A 13,286-nucleotide genomic window follows, 5' to 3' on the forward strand; every position below is an offset into this window, starting at 1 on the left:
TTTTCTTCTGCATCCTAACAAAAGGGTGAAAAACTAAAAAGGAGCAGCTTCCAACCTAAACTTCAGAAGGAGAAACTAAAAACAAAAAAGCTAAAGGTACAAAATTAGATTAGATATGATATGAAATAACTTCTAAGGCTTACAGAAAAATAAAGTGAAACTAAGGCAATGCTACTTAAACATCCTGAGGAAAAACGCACAAACGAAAAAATCTCTATATTTTTTCTTACTCTTATTCCACGCGTGTGCTCTTCCTTGCTCTGAATAGATAGAGCCATTCATTGCATTCAAATATACCTTATCTTTTGATTATGGACACAACTCCATTCTGCTTGGGCAAGTCAGTGGCATACCTGAAAATGCATAGCAGTCAGAAAAGTTAGAGCCCCTTTCATCTTCTGCCAGCTAAGGATCTGACCCCTGGATACTTACATACAGAAGGAGAGCCAAAAAAAGTATGCTGTCAGGAAAAGTCTCCATTTGCTGCTACTTTGTTAGTCCTAACTAAACTCTAACGGTTTTTTTCCCCCATAATGTGCATAAGATATGTCATATAGAAATCAAAAATATTCTTTGTGAGCAGGAGCAATTCTGCCAAACAGCTACATGGGAAAAAAAGATAAAATGAATAAAATGAACAAAAGAGAGTCCATTTTCACACTCATTCTCCACAAGACGTTTTCATTTTAGCTTGAAGAGGTATTTTGGGGCAGGCCAGGAAGGAAAAAAATAAAAGCATCTGAGCAGCCAAACCATCGCTTGCTGACACCACTGGCACTGTGTCAGCTGAGGTGAAGGTAGCAATTCAACCATCCCAGACAACCAACTAGACAAACACTGTGGCCTGGTATGGAAGGAGAAAACTCTTCAATAGGACAATTCTGCAAAAATCTTATATATTCCTGCTTTTGACAACATCTTCTGTATGATAACAAAGTGCAAAATCATTTCAGACTTCACTTCCATTCTTCTTCATGAATAGGTGTACTCGTACCTGTTACAAAGAAGGGGGATATTTAAAGACCCAAACTCATGGTGAAAATAGATGAAATAAGCATAACTACTCACTTCAGACCTAACAAGTGAGTCAGCAGTCAGATTCTATTTCCCTTGCTGAAGTCAGAAAACAAATTAAGCTGACAGCATGCTTCTAATGGTGATGACATCACTGAGAGCAGAGTTATTTTCAGTCTCTACAGCACTGGTAAAGGAGAAGCGTAGAAGTGAGAAAGGGAAACTTAACTTTTTACTCATACAGACTCCTAATATATTTGCTTTGCACTCCCTCCCCCCCTTAAGTTAGGTATTTTTTGTTATTGTCATTCTGTGTTTAAAAGTACACATGCATTTTTCAAAAGCTTGTAAATATATAAAACATTTTTCTTTCTTTCTTTAGAAAGCACCAAAACATAAGATTTACAGCAATTTTAGCCTTGTATGAAGCAAGTCCTCAAAATACTTTAAAATTGCATCTAAATAAACCAGAGAAGAGTCTAAACCACTTGCCAAAATGTTCAAAAGTGACCTTATATGAAATCTGTCAGTCTTCAGATGCCAAACCTGTGAGCCCTGTGGGCAGTATACAATGTGGCTCTACATCTGCAAAAATACCTCTCTCTCTCTCAACTGCACTGCCTTTATTTAAAGTGGAGGTGGAAAAGCTTCTGCTTTTTGACAGCACAAAAACTGCACTTTGAAGAGTTTTCTAACTTGGAAAAAAAGACTTTCTGGGACAGAGACTGAGAAACACTATTAAGGTGGATACAGGGAGACTCAAGGGGATTTGGGGAAAAGCAGGCCTTTCTACATGAGAAGCCTGAAGCACAGAGTGACATAAAAAATGCATGAGGCTGAGAAGCAGTAGAAAAAAAGACATATGAGTATACAGGCCCATGAACAAGATAAAGGAGAAAATGAAGAAATAAACAGAGACAGAGTTCTGCCAAGCTACAAGGTTGAACCTTGCAGAAAGAAGTGAGTGTGGACGTGTTGAGGGAGATGGGAGCAGCCTGGCTGTGTCAGTGAGTGATGAGATGTGAGGTGATGACAACGTTGCAGCAACAGGACTGCAACTCCTGGTAACGGCAAGAGACAGGAAGGAAATGCTGAATTGCCAATATGCAGTTCCTGAAGGTACATGATTTAGTGAGAAGCTGATGACTTGACAAGGACGATTAGAGAGTTTGGTTTCTTATGCAGCAAATTGGAAGTTATTGAGAGAAGGAGAAGCAAAGTTTTGGATGCACCACATAAAATACGCAGATAAATAAAAAAATAATTTTAATATATTTTCCTAGGCAGGAAAGATGAGTTATGGTAATCGAGGAAATAGATGCATATGAGGTGGGTGGACACCTCAGATCTATTTAATACAATGCAAGGAGAGCAGGCAATCTTCTGCCAAGTGCCAGCTTTAAGCTGCATAAGAAAGATGAAGAATACCTTGAAAGAAACACAAGAATGAAGTCAAGAAAACCATGTCTGTCTTCAGAAGATAAAATGGAGAAGAAGAAATGTACAGACGACTAAGAGGACTGAGAAAAGGCAGCCAGAGCTGGCTGGAAAGAAATTAGTGACAGATTTCCTGCTTGTCTCCAAGGAAAAAATAAATCCAGTGTGGAATGCCACACTTCAGAACATTCATGATATGACATGTGGTGAATATAAAAGGTATTTCTGTAGACTAAAGTGTACAAATTTGGTCATATGTGAGTGGTGCATTAAGGAGTTAATAAAGAATCTCTCTGTCCTGAGAAACTATTAAACCAAAAAAAATCTGCAGCAATGAAATAAATAATTAAGGAAGCCTTGCAACAGACCAATTCAGCACTCTCTGGAGATGGTCATCTTATTGCAACTTACACTCCCTCTTAACCAATGTCATTAGTAGAGGTTCTAGAAAGCAAAAAGGAACGAGGCACTGAAATAGTGTAGGAACACTCTCAACACTGATCAAAGCCCTCATCATAGCTTTTGTTCAACTAGGGCAAGCAGCTCGTTTGTGCACAGCAGAGAAGCATTCATTCTGATGAAGCAGGCAAAATAACATCATTCCTTCCAGAAAATTGTGATTTTTAAAATAGCTTCTTTGAAGTCAGACAAAGTTTCAGTTTTGCTGAAAGTGAATCAGTAGAGGAAGAATATAATCCTGACAACATTTTTTATCCTTTCTACAATCTGTGGTGATGTAATACCAAAGATTCTATTTACAGGTCCACTCATGAGCTGAAAATTTACTTCTTACTGCAAGCATTAAGCTAAGCCATTGGAAATTTTATCCAGTTGTAATAGATTTAATGAGACAATTAATGAGAATGGTTGTTTGTTTCATTAATCTTGTATCAAGTGACTTTAAAAAATACTGACAGATTTCTACAAATGTTTAGAGCATCTCTCTGGCTTATCACATTAACACAACAGCCTTTACAATTTCCTGTGATTCACTAAATATTGACTCAAGTATATATAGATTTAACTGGCTATTCAGACCCAAGACACAACAGCTCCTTATGCTCTTTAAAACAGTTCTGCTCTTTTCCCTGTTTAAAAAGCCATCTTCTATTCTCAGCATTCCCTCTCCATTTTATCCTACATCTTACATTAGCTTCCTTGGCACCTACTGAAGAATGACCAGCAAGCCAAAAATCCTCCACAATCTCCCCTCCTCCAGTATCTTGTCCATCTAGTAGCAGATCAAGTCCATACCACTCGTTTGCTTAACCCAGAACCTCCAACAGGTATCAGACAGCACAGACTTTAGTTTCTGACTCACCTCACATATGTACCATTTCGCAACACTGAAGTTCTAAATAAGGGACCACATCTTAACACAGTCTTCAGCTGCTCTGCAGTACAGAATAAATGTTGCTGCCTCCTCATCCTGCTACTCCTTTTGGCAAGGTTGTGACTCTGGAGCAAGGCCTTGAGTATGTCTTTGCTCCATTGAATAGGACAAAGTGGGTTAACACAGCCAGGGTAGAAGTACTTATGGGGGGGAACAGGGTTGTTTTATCTATATTTCTCTTCCAGATAATGCTTCCAGAGCTGTCTTTCATCACATTCATACTTCCCTTCAGTAAGCCCTGACTTTGGGGGACGGAAATGTGCACTCACTCACTGTGGAACTGTGTCATTGCAATGTGCTGAAATTATTGCTGGGGATGTAAAATATCCATAGGTAGAGTAGGCACCTTTTCACCAGTGAAAACACTCGTGGGACACAAGGAAGGGTGCTGGTATGCTTTGAAGTTTGATAGTTCCCAGACAATACTGAGTGCTGAAAAAACACTTCAGGGCAAGTCAGTTGTCAGTGAAGTTCCTTTTTGTTGTATTGAAGGCACAGAGGAGTGTGAATTCATCACTTCACTGAATCACAGAGGGGCCCAGGGCTCATATGAGCAGCTGAGGAAAATACTACCTCTACACAGCCTCTTGCAGAACATACACAATTATGATCCTTATTGATTTACATCTGATGATATAACAAGTTTTACTGATCACTAGAGAACATTTTCGGACATGATCACAAACCTGGGTCCACTCTGCCACTGCTTCATTCTCCACAGGGCAAAAGGCAAGGCAAAGAGGTGAGATGCTGATGGAAAAGCGAATGAACTGTCTGGAGAGAATACATGGATCCTTCAAACCAGTAGAGGTAACAAAGTCCATTTTTAGGTATGATCACTTCAACAGCACATATTTTGGAAAATATCCCCAGACTACTGGGAATGAGCATCAGGTGTTATCAGGCAAGATAAATGGCAGCTGTTAGCTCAGCCTGGAGAATCCTGTTTGGTATAATTAAGGGTCAGTAAAGAGAAAGTGAAGCTTTCTAGATTTAAAAGGGGTTCTTGGCTAAGAGATGCTGGTTAATATATAAAAGGAAGTGAAGACTAAGATTGCTAGACTAGATTTGGTACGTAGCTTTCAAAGAGACCAACGCACTATTTAATTGGGAGGGCATAAAATAAGGAAATTTAGGTAGTAATGGTAAATAGCAAAAAAGTGAGATAAACTAGGCTTTGCTTGTCAGTAGGCTCTTTAAAGCAGACCTAATTTTATAGCAATAATAAAAGGGTCTGTGACCCTTAAATTCCTAGATCTGGGGGAACTAGGGTCCAAAAATAATGCTGTGGCCTCCTCTAGACCTTGTGTGTTTTATAGCAATGATTTTTGAAGCTGATGAGATTTTATTGCTGTATTTTATAATATAACATCATATTCTATCTCTATCACCACTGTTTTTGTTTTTGTTGTGGTTTTTGTTTTGTTTTTGTTTGGTTGTAGGGTTTTTTTGTGAACAGCTATCTTGTGCTGTATTTAACCCAAGAGAACCCTGACCCTCAAACAGTTGTTCACACTCTACCATTTCCTTTTTGTCTCAAAACACCACAATCTGAAATTCTAATCTGCTTCTCAATGTTCCACTGCAAAGGGGTGACAACTTGCTTTCAGCATTTGACAGCAGGTTTCCATGTAATATTTCAAAGCTCAGCAAGAGGTTTCTTATACTCTGTGGTGAACAGGATAAATTTTGTCATTCAGAAGATAAATCTGAGCTATCTGTATGTACAGAAACACTAAAATGAGAACATATGTTGGAGACAGGTATGCTGTAATGAGAGCATATTTTATTGAATTCCAGATTTCCACTCAGGATGTAGAAACCACAGGCACAATTATTTCCTGCTAGCATAGTGACCACAGATAAAACTCAGATAAGTAATTCCATCGAGCCTGATGTATTATGCTTTAACCTTTCAGTCCAATTTTACGTAAACATACTTACATCCAGAAAAGCTATAGTTTTAAGCAGTGAGTCAGACACTGTATCTCTAACATATATAGGATTTAGAAGCATTCTTATTGTCATTATCACATTTACTACAATTGCAGGATTAGAACTTCAAAGAAGAGCCTGCCAGAGGAAAATGCAGGAAATGTTTGCATTCCTGTATGATTCCATCATACAGGGGCCTGTAATGGTGAAAGCACCCTTCAGCAGATGTTGTTTGAAAGGTCAGGTTAAATCTTAATACACAATAGACATTCATTTCAGTTCATCCCTTTTTGGCTATTGATTATAACTCTGATTCATACAGCAAATCCTTCTGGTGTCTCCGCTATGACAATTCGCACCAGCTGGAAACTTCTTGCAGCACTTTGTCTTTCTTCCCCTGGTCTTTGTCAGCTTTCCAAACATTACTGAAACCATCTTTCCAATACCCCAATGAGGTTAAGGAGATGTTCCTTACACCTGCACCTAAAGGACAGAACAACCAATTCTAACTAGCACTAAGACTTCCTTAATTTATTTTGGCAGGATGTATTTACACTTCTCCAATCAAGGCCTCCTCACACTTTTGAAAAGATCATGAAGAAAGACTAAGTCTCCTTAGATGAATCTCATCTATATGAAGTGACTGACTAAATTATACAATTGTCCTTTGTGTTCTGCTAGGAATTGAACCCAGGTGTCTTGAGAATAAGAGACTCTCTTTGTCTATTAGCTATACAAATAAAGGGCATTGATTATTTTTTTAACTCTTTGGAGCTTTTTTCCCATACAAATTCAGACAGTACCTTCAGTATATCTTACTGTGCATTAAATTCAAATTTTACACCTCAGTGCTATGGTCATAATATTTGAATAGAATTTCACACTTTTGTACTGTATTTACTGTTTCATATTCTGTTCAGAAGATACTGCACCATAATTCCCACGTAATGCACCACTAGACTTTCTAGAGGAGTGTCAGATTGTGGAGTTTGTTGCCACAGTTTTGTTTGGTTTTCTCCCCACTTTTATGTGTATTTTAAAAATGCAAGTTCAAGTTCCCAAATATTATTCTGACAGTAATATTAGTGAACTAATTTTGTTCTATACTTAACATTTTGGGGACCATGACTATGGTGATTTACTAACTCTGCACTAATTGCAAAGAGTAAGTAGCTACAACTTCAAAGCTAAGCAAAGCATCGTATACCACCAACCATAAGCAAGCTTCCCTAATTTCTGCCATATATATATCAAGAGGCTGCCTGTGTAAAAAGACAGGTAAGTACTATTAAGCTGCTGTCTCCCTTGCAATCAAGTGACATTTTAGTGAGGTTTGTAAGAAACAAGAGGAAAACAAATGGTGCAGCATGTGAAACCCACCTAATTCATATGACAAGTTAATGGGATTTTATACAGCACTGTCATTTCAGTGCCATATGCTACCCTTTTCCTAACAAACGGGATCAAATTTTCTGTTGCAATGCATATAAAATATCCATGTGGATGCACCACAATTGCAACCACTTATGCAAAGGTGAAATCAACGCCCACAACCGAGTCTGGTGACAGACAGTTATTAGCAGTGACTGTAGTCAAGAAGAGGTAGCTGTGCCTAGAGGGAGAGAGGGTAAAAGGAGAGGTCTGCTGCCACAGGTGAAAGCATTACCTTACTTTGGCCTGAGACAAAAGAAATGAAAAATAGGAGCCACTGACTTGAGGCAAAATATCTTCAGCATCTTACCTCTTGCTGGGAGGATGATCCAACTCTGAGCTTAGCAGGATTTGAAAGTCAGAATCCCCCGCAACTCCCAGAGATTAACTGATATGTTTGTCTTCCCTGTGGAGACACTTTCCAGATGATTTTCTTTCCCTGAAGTCAGTTCTTGCATAGTAGCTCCTATTAAAATCCTGATGCAGCTTTCTTTTACAACATTTAAATGGGTGGTTCGATAATACTGAAACCCCTGAACAATGAAATGGCATACTTCTACCGACTCTCTGTACTTCAGTGCCTGAGAAAAGGCCAGATTCCTATTGTTTGCAGCCCTCTTACCTGCTAGTGCGAAAGAACATTGCCCCTAAATGACGATTTAGGTAAAAAATTCAGAAACTATAACCAAACTATGACCTCCCCCTCTTCTAAAAAGAGTTTAAAATTCAAACAAGTAATTTAGAATATTTACCTATGGCAAGAAAGGACTAGACAACTATGAAAGGAAAACAGATCATGTAGTTTTTTATTTAGAGGAAGAAAGTCTTTTATAAAGAGGGACTTGTTGAACTATGTGAAATGCAAGCTTAGGTTTGGTGTAGTTTTCTTGTAGTGATTGCCACCTTTCAGTTTTCAGGTTCTTTCCCCTAATGGCATGTCTCAGATATATGTACCTCAATGTGTAGTTAATGCAGGTACAAATGCATGAGCTTTGGTAAAGTCAAGTGAAATATCCCTGTGGGGGAATAGAAACTTGTATTTCCAGAGGGATGTAAGGTAACATTTTTTTTTAACATTGTGAATTTTTACATGAACTCAGGGATTTTTTTTTAAGTCCTGATTTGTATGTCAATGTATGTGTGTCAATATATAATGTATGACTGCTGTAAAAAATTAGTTTTATGTTCAACATTCCAGCAGCCAGTTTGAGACTGAAGTGAGCTGGTTCTGATCAGACTATGAAAAATTATTCCTTGCACTATGATTAATATCATAAATCAAAAAATATTATATTAACCACAAAGGATGCCAAGTACTACTGAATTATCTGTTTTCTATTGCCTTGTTCTAAATTTCATACTATTAACCAGCCAGAGTTCTGCAAATTGACCACATTGGAAGGAAGCAGTCACAACTCCTCTTCAGCCTTTAACTGGGTGGGTTGGTCGGTGGGGTTTCTTTGAGGAAAGTAAAAAACGTAGGGTGAGTTTTGATGTGGAGCTGTTCCCTGATATAACTCACCACATGACAGCACAAGCAATTGCACCCCTTCAAAAGAGAGGCCAATAGAAGGGCCAGACTGAATTGCAGTGAACAAGGGGAGGGCACATCTGCTTCTCCTGGCTTCAGGTGATCATTCAACTATGACCTTTTACACCAGGTATGGAAGTCTCTGTAGGACCAGCTGAAGACTCAATCATTATGAGCAATTGCCAATCCACTCCGTTGTTCCTCTTTATAGATAGGTATTTATGCTTACATGAACATTTAGTGGGATCAAAAATGCTACCAAGCAGAAACAGAAGCAGCCTGTGTTTATCACAGCGCACACACACATACACTTTTAATTACTAGCACTCTTCCCGTTCCTCCCACTCCAAAAAACCTTCCAAATATTTAAAGAATGTTAACTTTTATAAAGGATGGAACAAATCATGTGACCTGTCAAAATCTACAAATGCCTGGGGCAGTGGGGGCTGTCGAAAACTGAACTCAAACAATTCTGGAAAGTTTGGCTTCACCAGCAAGAAGCCTCACACCAGCGCTCACCATCTTCAGATGCTGGTCTCATGTTTCAAGGATTGAAGGATTCTTCAGCATCAGCCATCTAATGTTGTAAAACGATGGGTGTTTATGACAGTGCTTAGCATTTTAGGAGAATAGGGTCTCAGTTTATATGTTTGCATACCCGCTAACAGCTGAGAATAAAAAGTAAAATAAGGGCTGTTTTCGGAACCTGTAGGGTTTTGGGTTTTTTTTGACAGCTTTATCTTCATGTCACTTGACCTGTGCAAGTATGACTTTCCCGCTTCGAGGCAACTCCTACTCACGCACTCCAACTACTACTTAAAACGGTGTTGCTACAAAACCAAATTCCGAAACCAAATTCCCTTCCCTCTTTGCCTAATGATATCTGCACAACACCGCATCTCACCCGCCTCTCGCCTTCTCCCTCCGAGCTTGTTTCTGCAAACAAACTCTCCGTGTCTCCCACTCCTCGCAGCCCGGGGGACGGTCGCAGCCCCGGTTCCCGCAGCGCCTCTCCGTGGGGCCGGGCCCGCCCCGGCGGCGCCGCTGAGGGCGCAGCCCCTCACGGCCACTGGGCGCACAGAACGAGCGGCGGCTCGGGGCCGCCGGGCGCAGGCGCAGGCGAGCCCCGGCCGCCGCCATGTCGTGAGCGGAAGCCGGGCCGGGCCGGGGGAGGGCGGCAGCGCGGCCCCGCCCGGCAGCGGGGAGGGCGCGGGGGAGGGACGGGCGCACCGCGGCGGCGGCAGCGGGCAGCAGTCGCCGCAGGAGCCGCCGGCGGAGCCAGCCGGGCTGTCCCGCGCCCTCCGCAGCGCTCGCTGTCTGCCTGGCCGCCCCCGCCGGGTAGCGGGAACGCGGAGCGCGGAGGCTGCGGAAGCCGGACGGGGAAGATGCCCCTGGCGCAGTTGGCAGACCCTTGGCAGAAGATGGCTGTGGAGAGCACGGCCGAGAGCAGCGCCGAGGTACGGGGCGGGCGGGGGGGTGCTGCGGAGAAAGTTGTGAGGAGGGGACGGGACCGGGACTCCCGGTGCCGCCGTCGCTCAGGGGATGGGCAGAGTTTCCCCCTCGAGGTTTCGGGGCGGGGGCCGGGCGGCAGCGGCCCGGCGGGGGGACGCGGCGAGCGCCGGCCCCTGCACGCCGCTTCCTCTCCGGGGCACTGACTCACGGCCGGCACCGGCCGGGACTCCCCCCGCCCCCACCGGGCTCGGGGCGTGTTTCCCGGGACCGGGCTGCTCCCGGCGCGCTCCCTCCCCTTCCGCCCCGTTCCCAGGAGGGAGTAACCTGCCTCCGCGGTGGCCGCCGGCTCGGGCGCTTTTGTTTCAGCGCGGTGTCTGGTTACTGTCATAGCGAGTTTCCTTTCCCAGGGCGGCCCCGCCGCCTCCGCCGGCGCGGCTCGGGGTGGGCAGGAGGGCCTTGCCCGGTGCCCTCGCCTTGCCCGGTGCCCTCGTCTTGGGGCCCCTTCCCGTGTGGGTCGCCGCCCGGTTCCGCTGCCCCCTTATCTTGGCAGGATGGGGTTGCCGGCAGTTTCGCAAGCATTTGGGAAACCGCAGGGACGTGAAGGGTGGTGAGGCATGGGTGAAGCTTTGTGCTCGGCGGCGTTGCCGGGAACATCCCCGGGGTGCCACGCAATGTGGATTTCCCGCTGTGGTAGCGGGGGAGTGCGTGTTGTGCCTGTCCTTGTTAGGCAGGACGCGTGTCAGCTTTCCTAGGCTGGAATAATGAGAACGGCTGGAAATTAGAGTCACTTGCGATCGAGACCATAGAAGCTTTCAGCTATTTTAATTTTTTTCCTTCAACTGTTGGTTTGGATCTACGTAAACACTGCACCTAAAGAGTCAGTTGTTCTCGCTCCGTGAGTCCCTAGAAGCCCTCAGTGCGTGTTCTACTTTGTGATCAGATAACATCTGAAAAGGAAAGGCTGCTTCTGACAGTGCGGCTTCGATGTGAATCAGCTCCAGCTGATACGCAGCCAGGCTGCTTCAAGTGATGCTGGTTTGGAACGGTGTGGACCCAGGCCAGCTCACAACAATTAGTTGCAAGGTTAGGACTCTCTCCTTAGTGCGAGGAGCAAAGAGATACCAAGGCAGAGTTTCTGCAGTTTCAGGATTTGTCCTTTTGATCTTTGTCTTATCATCCTTCTGCTGAAAGTCACAGTATCTCAAGGAGTCAGAAGAACCTACAGGTCAGATTTGATGGGCACATGTATCTTTAAAATTCTTGCCAGGTACTGTAGTTACTTTTAAATTCGTGCTAGTTTTTCACTGACTTCTGGAATAGTGATCTTAGATGGTTTTAAGTTGGGAGCAACCACAGTAGTAGTGTGATGCTTGAGGGTAGGGCATAAAGTGGTAGGGGAAAACACTTAGATTAATAATTTAATCAAAAGAACAGTTGCTGTAGTCTCTGATGCGGTCTAACTTCAATAACAGTATATATGCTAGAGAAGTAGAATAGATTTTTTTTCTCAATGTGTATACATGCATGATAATACTTTGTTACTTGTTTCAGCCTATTTCAGACATAATTTGCTTTTAAATTGCTGTCATAAACTTCTTGAAACAAGTATATTTTATCACTTCCTTAAAAATAATTAAACTTTTATACTGACAGGAGTCTGCAGTGGTTTATCACCAAAAAATGTCTAGGACCACTAATAAAACATGAAGCAGCATGAACTGACAGGTTTGCACTCCAAGGCTCTAGTCTAGAATAAACAGTTCTTGAAAAGACCAGGGTGCACCTGCAAAAGCTTCTCAGATAACACTCAAAAGGAAAAAGTTACTTAGAAAGGTTCCTTACATGAAATGACTATTTAAGAAAATATATTTTAGTAAAAATAGATAAGTTTAATTCAAATACATAGACAAGTGACCTAAATACATAACTTAGAATTTTGATTTGCATGAGTTGTGTTTATCTGTAGCATAGCAATATCCTAATTACAGACCCTATTCTGCAAGAATATCCTTGGGCAAAAATATTCTTACATTTGCCTGAAACTCATTGTGATTTCAGTCATAGTTTGATACGAATAATGTCTTTAGCTGTAACTCTGAGTAAAGCTTTTTTGCTAACCTCTCAGATTTGCTGACACAGTTCTAGTAACACTGTATTATCTGCATATGGAATTACAAATTTTTGAGCTCTAGAAGTCAGCTCAGACACTTTCCTTGTCTTAACGACTCATGGAATTCTTAATTTACTTGATTTTGCATTTATTTCCAAGTGCAGTCCTGTGGTTACAGTGGTACCATGAAGGAGGTGATATTCTGTGATGGGAGAGCAAATTTAGGAGAACTAGAATACTTTTAAATAGCTTTAGTTTGGAAGTGTAGTTAACCACAAACAGCTGCTATAACTTAGTTGTGCAGAATAATAGAATATAATCTTTCTTAAGAAATAAAGCAGACAATTTTTCTTAGATAAAATGTGGCTTTGTGGTTTCTAAAAATCATTTTCAGGACTTCTGTTTCTACAGGTCCAAATAGGTCAGTGATCCACATTGCATCTCTGACAGCTTTTTCAATATGTAAAGTTGTTACACTATTTTCAAAATTTTTGTCTGTATAACACGTATAGTTTCAGTTTCATGTTATAAATCACAGCACCTTCAAAACTGGTGGGATGATGCTGTCTCTTATTGATTCAGGGTCTATTCAGGATTCATAACAAACAAAGGTTTGTTTTTCATGGTGAGATTATGCCTGTTATTGCAAGTCATCTGCTTTCGAGCAAATTAAGTATTGATGACTTGAGTTTGCATTTGAATGCCTGAATAACTAGCCTGATCCTTTGATCTGTACTTCCAGCTGTGCATATTAATATCAATTGGAGGAGAATGAATACAGTTATAGCAGCCAAATTTTGGACACCAGTATGTTGAAAGAACTGGCCATCATAAGACAACGCCATTTGCTAGACTTTCTGGGAAGTGTTTGTGACAGCTATTGTTAGGAGTTTTAGTTTAGATGCTCCAGATTGGGTGTGGGGAAAGTTAATTTTTTTTTCCACTGGTCTTGACAGGGTTTACGGTCACTTGTTCAGGTATTT

General features: G+C 41.8%; 1 protein-coding gene across 6 annotated transcripts in view; it reads left to right on the forward strand.

Moving 5' to 3' along the window:
• The first annotated feature begins 9,913 nt into the window (after positions 1 to 9,913).
• RPS6KA3 (ribosomal protein S6 kinase A3) overlaps positions 9,914 to 13,286 on the forward strand; it is a 74,055-nt gene continuing 70,682 nt past the window's right edge. For 2 of the 6 annotated variants that reach the window (XM_058836832.1, XM_058836840.1), the window contains exon 1: positions 9,914 to 10,198. In XM_058836832.1, the coding sequence (XP_058692815.1) occupies positions 10,127 to 10,198 (72 nt within the window). In that variant the 5' untranslated portion in view covers positions 9,914 to 10,126. The remainder of the gene's footprint in view (positions 10,199 to 13,286) is intronic. The other 4 variants (XM_058836857.1, XM_058836872.1, XM_058836849.1 and 1 more) reach the window with 3 other exon arrangements.

Source organism: Poecile atricapillus, chromosome 1, assembly GCF_030490865.1.
Source record: "Poecile atricapillus isolate bPoeAtr1 chromosome 1, bPoeAtr1.hap1, whole genome shotgun sequence".
NCBI lineage: Eukaryota > Metazoa > Chordata > Aves > Passeriformes > Paridae > Poecile > Poecile atricapillus.